Source organism: Priapulus caudatus, unplaced genomic scaffold (assembly GCF_000485595.1).
Source record: "Priapulus caudatus unplaced genomic scaffold, Priapulus_caudatus-5.0.1 Scaffold343, whole genome shotgun sequence".
In the NCBI taxonomy this organism is placed as follows: Eukaryota; Metazoa; Priapulida; class Priapulimorpha; order Priapulimorphida; family Priapulidae; genus Priapulus; species Priapulus caudatus.
The window spans coordinates 65,216-68,677 of record NW_014577404.1 but is presented as its reverse complement, the minus strand read 5'-3'; the positions used below and the strand labels follow the sequence as shown (position 1 = coordinate 68,677).

General features: G+C 41.6%; 1 protein-coding gene across 1 annotated transcript in view; it reads left to right on the top strand.

Moving 5' to 3' along the window:
* The window catches only part of LOC106809291 (exportin-5-like), a gene marked incomplete in the record, with an annotated part of 31,575 nt that overhangs the window by 16,042 nt on the left and 12,071 nt on the right, over positions 1 to 3,462 (top strand). Inside the window, 6 exon segments of the mRNA XM_014812323.1 lie at positions 133 to 239; positions 545 to 637; positions 1,111 to 1,210; positions 2,168 to 2,233; positions 2,572 to 2,687; positions 3,127 to 3,324. Coding sequence (XP_014667809.1) covers positions 133 to 239; positions 545 to 637; positions 1,111 to 1,210; positions 2,168 to 2,233; positions 2,572 to 2,687; positions 3,127 to 3,324 — 680 coding nt within the window.

Below are 3,462 nucleotides of genomic sequence, written 5' to 3'. Positions count from 1 at the left end.
CGTGCGTGCGTGCGTGCGTGCGTGCGTGCGTGCGTGCGTGCGTGCATATATGCAATAAAGCAATGATGCGCCATCAGTTACGGATCGCGGCTCCCTTGGTTTGACCCCGTGTCAACCTTTGTTCTACCACAGCCGGCATTCGACCACCTCTACAGTCACATCAAGCAGATCAGCCGGGACCCAGATCAGCTGTCACAGATGGAGAAATGCACCCTCATGGAGGCTCTGATCCTCATCAGGTGCATTGTCCAATGCTTGACTTGCTGATATATTTTTCACATGCCTTCCCCTGCTCGCTCGTCCAGATACGTGACGGGGGGGCATCCATTCTCATCATGGTCATGTTTCCCGTTACTCTGTAGTAACGCATGCAATTTTATGTGAAATGGTTGATGTTTTATGGACTGATGCGATCTAATCTATTGTAATTTCATAAATTAACAGATTTAGTTTAAATTTATGTTAACATTTACGGAATTCTAGTCCCGTATAATCGCGTTATTATTTGTGTTGAATTGAAATTTTTTTATGCTCGCGACAACAGCAATCAGTTGAAGGACTTTTCACGGCAGCAGACATTTATCGAGGAGATACTGGCACCAGTGCACAAGATCTGGCTGGATCCAGAGCTCAAACAGTAAGCCACTCCTCTTAGCTATACATCACGCACCAATACACCGCAATCACTTCTTTCCTTTTAAATATTTACGTATGTGCTTTATTTGTGTGTTGCTCAAATTGAACATGATGCATAAATTCATGAAAGGTAAAGATAATTGTTGAAGTAAAATAATTGAGCAGAAACAACAGCAATATTATACTACTGGTTTAAACCGTGAACATATCTAGTAATCCACATCGGCAAGTTAGCAAAATGAAGTTAAGCGGCGTATAGTACACGGCAAATGCTCTGGTATGACGTGTAACACGTATCCACGAAGATACACATACATCAATGTGTTTGTGTCTCTTGATCACCTATCATTTCTGTTCGTAACATATACCAGTGCGATCGCAACCGCCATATGTTTAACCACCTTAAATTTCCTGGCAACATTGCACGTTCGTTTCTTTGCTGTGCCTGTCTAAAGGCACACTACTTGCTTGCAGGGTGTTCTGGTCAGTGGAGCGTTTTATTTCATATATCGGTCTAGATAGGCAACCCGTGGAACCCAGCCAGGATGACCAGAATGGGATCAACAGATCTCAGGTAAGTGTAAGGCCTGTTTTCAGAAAGCGTGTTAGCCTTTAACATTAAAGGGATAGTAGACTCTAGGATTTTACTGCATACAACTGTACTTACTGTATAACAAATCGTCTATACCCACACGTATTTGTTACCAGATACCTAATTTAATTGTTATAATTAATTACACATCAATGCTACGAAATTTGAATGGCGCCATGACACCCGCGACCGTGCTGCCACCCCGAAAAAGTTGCGTATTTGACAATTTATTTTGCACGTTACAGACCGAGGGCTAATCACAAAAGTGCAATTATATTGATACCTAAATGCTATTTAACCGAACGATATTCATTTTAGGGCAAATTTATCCATATTATAACGGAAACTATATGTCGTTTATAACATATTACAATCCTTTTGCTTTTAAATTAATAAATAAGAAACACCCTCGGTCTGTAGCCCTAAGCTGAAAAGTGGTTTTGCGCAACTCATCAGATCGTGCGCTTTGAGTGGCGCCACCGTCGTTGTAATCAAACTGTAGTCGTTAGTTTTAAAACATTTTTTAATAATATTTCTAATGGTGATTGAACCATGAAACTTTTATGTAGCGTAATTATATAACCTAAATTAACTGAAAATAACGCTAGAACCTAGAGTAAACTCTCCCTTTAATATTTTCTTGTAGGCTGTTGATGGAAATGTGGTCAGTTTCTCATACCCAGTGTATAGAGTTATGGTCTATGAGAAAATGTCAATGTTAAGACTAATGTTAAAACTTGTTTTGATGTGAGTGCATGTGCTCTTATCACGTGATGCACAGGAACATTTGAGTGGCAGATTATTATCTCCATTAGTTGTTTGGCTGCTTGTGTCAGCAGTCTTGTTGGTAGATGTAGGTCTGATTCTCGTGTATTTATTGTAAATGCACACTTGTATTTTAACTGCTGTCACGATGTACGTTACGTGCTGTATTTCCAGATTATATACTGCATCAACACAATCTTAGCTGTGATAAAAAGGAGCAAGTGGCCAGACGATGCAGAGGTATTTAGTGTACTGTAGATGTGCACGAATATTGTGGCCAACGTGTAAAAAATGATATCTCTTTATATACACTGAGTGATTAACATAGAGTTTATAGAAGTCATTCATGTTCAATGTCATTATTCATATGTGATTATTGAACGCGGCCTGGAGATCACTCTAGCTTTTATGGAGTTAGTGGTGGTAGTCATAGCTATTTTGTGTGGCTGTGTGGTTTCGGGTATGCAGATGTATGTATTCTTCTGTAGGAGTTTGATGTTACATAAAAATAATGCTGATACAGTGGTTGTGTAGAGGTTATGCCCGTACACACACTCCATGTGTAATTTATCTCACAGGAAGCCAAGGCGGGAGCGTTTGTGATCGGAACGAGTGATAGTGGCGCCCCCATATTACGCAATCCTGCATCGTCACACATCATGCCCCTCATGCAGAATATGCTGGGACTTCTCAGGTACGGTTGTTCTCTGCCTGAGATTCACAGCATTGTGATCCCCATAAAGGAAATCAAGGCATATGGGCAGTTGGCAGGAGAGTGAAGTTCAATATCCGATCTACCAAAGAATGTGTGTGTACACGAGTTTGCATGTGTGCGTGCAGGTGTGCATGCGTGCACATGTGTATGTTTATGCATACCTGTGTGTGTGTATTTGTGTATGCATGCGTTCGTGTGTCTGAGTGCGTGTATGTGAACATGTGTGTGACAAGATAATTAATAATACTTCCTTTAATTAAATGCCTTAGTATTACTACATAATCTGCATTTTTGTTAAATTTGTACCGTACGCTGTAATTATTCTTTCCAAAAAAACAGCAGATTTACAGCTCGCAAAATCACAGAAGATCTCACGTAAAACGCATTTGTGAAATATAGCCGCTCTTTTCTCTCGCAGCTCTTTCAATCGGATGTGGGTGCCAGAATTCCTGGGTCGGAGGTCGCCGGAGTTCGGGCACGCCTACGAGCTTCCCGAGACGGAGAAGATGGCGCTACTGGGCATCACGCCTCCGTGCAGCGACCAGCTGGACACAATCTCAATGAAGCATCCGCTTGAGCGCATGCAGACGTTCCTCACGAACGTGCACGACAACGGGTGAGAGATCTGTGTAGTAGCACGCATAGGAGAGCATTGTAGGGTCACACCCTAGACGTGTACTAAGGAGATGTCATGTGTACTAAGGAGATGTCATGTGTACTAAGGAGATGTCATGTGTACTAAGGAGATGTCATG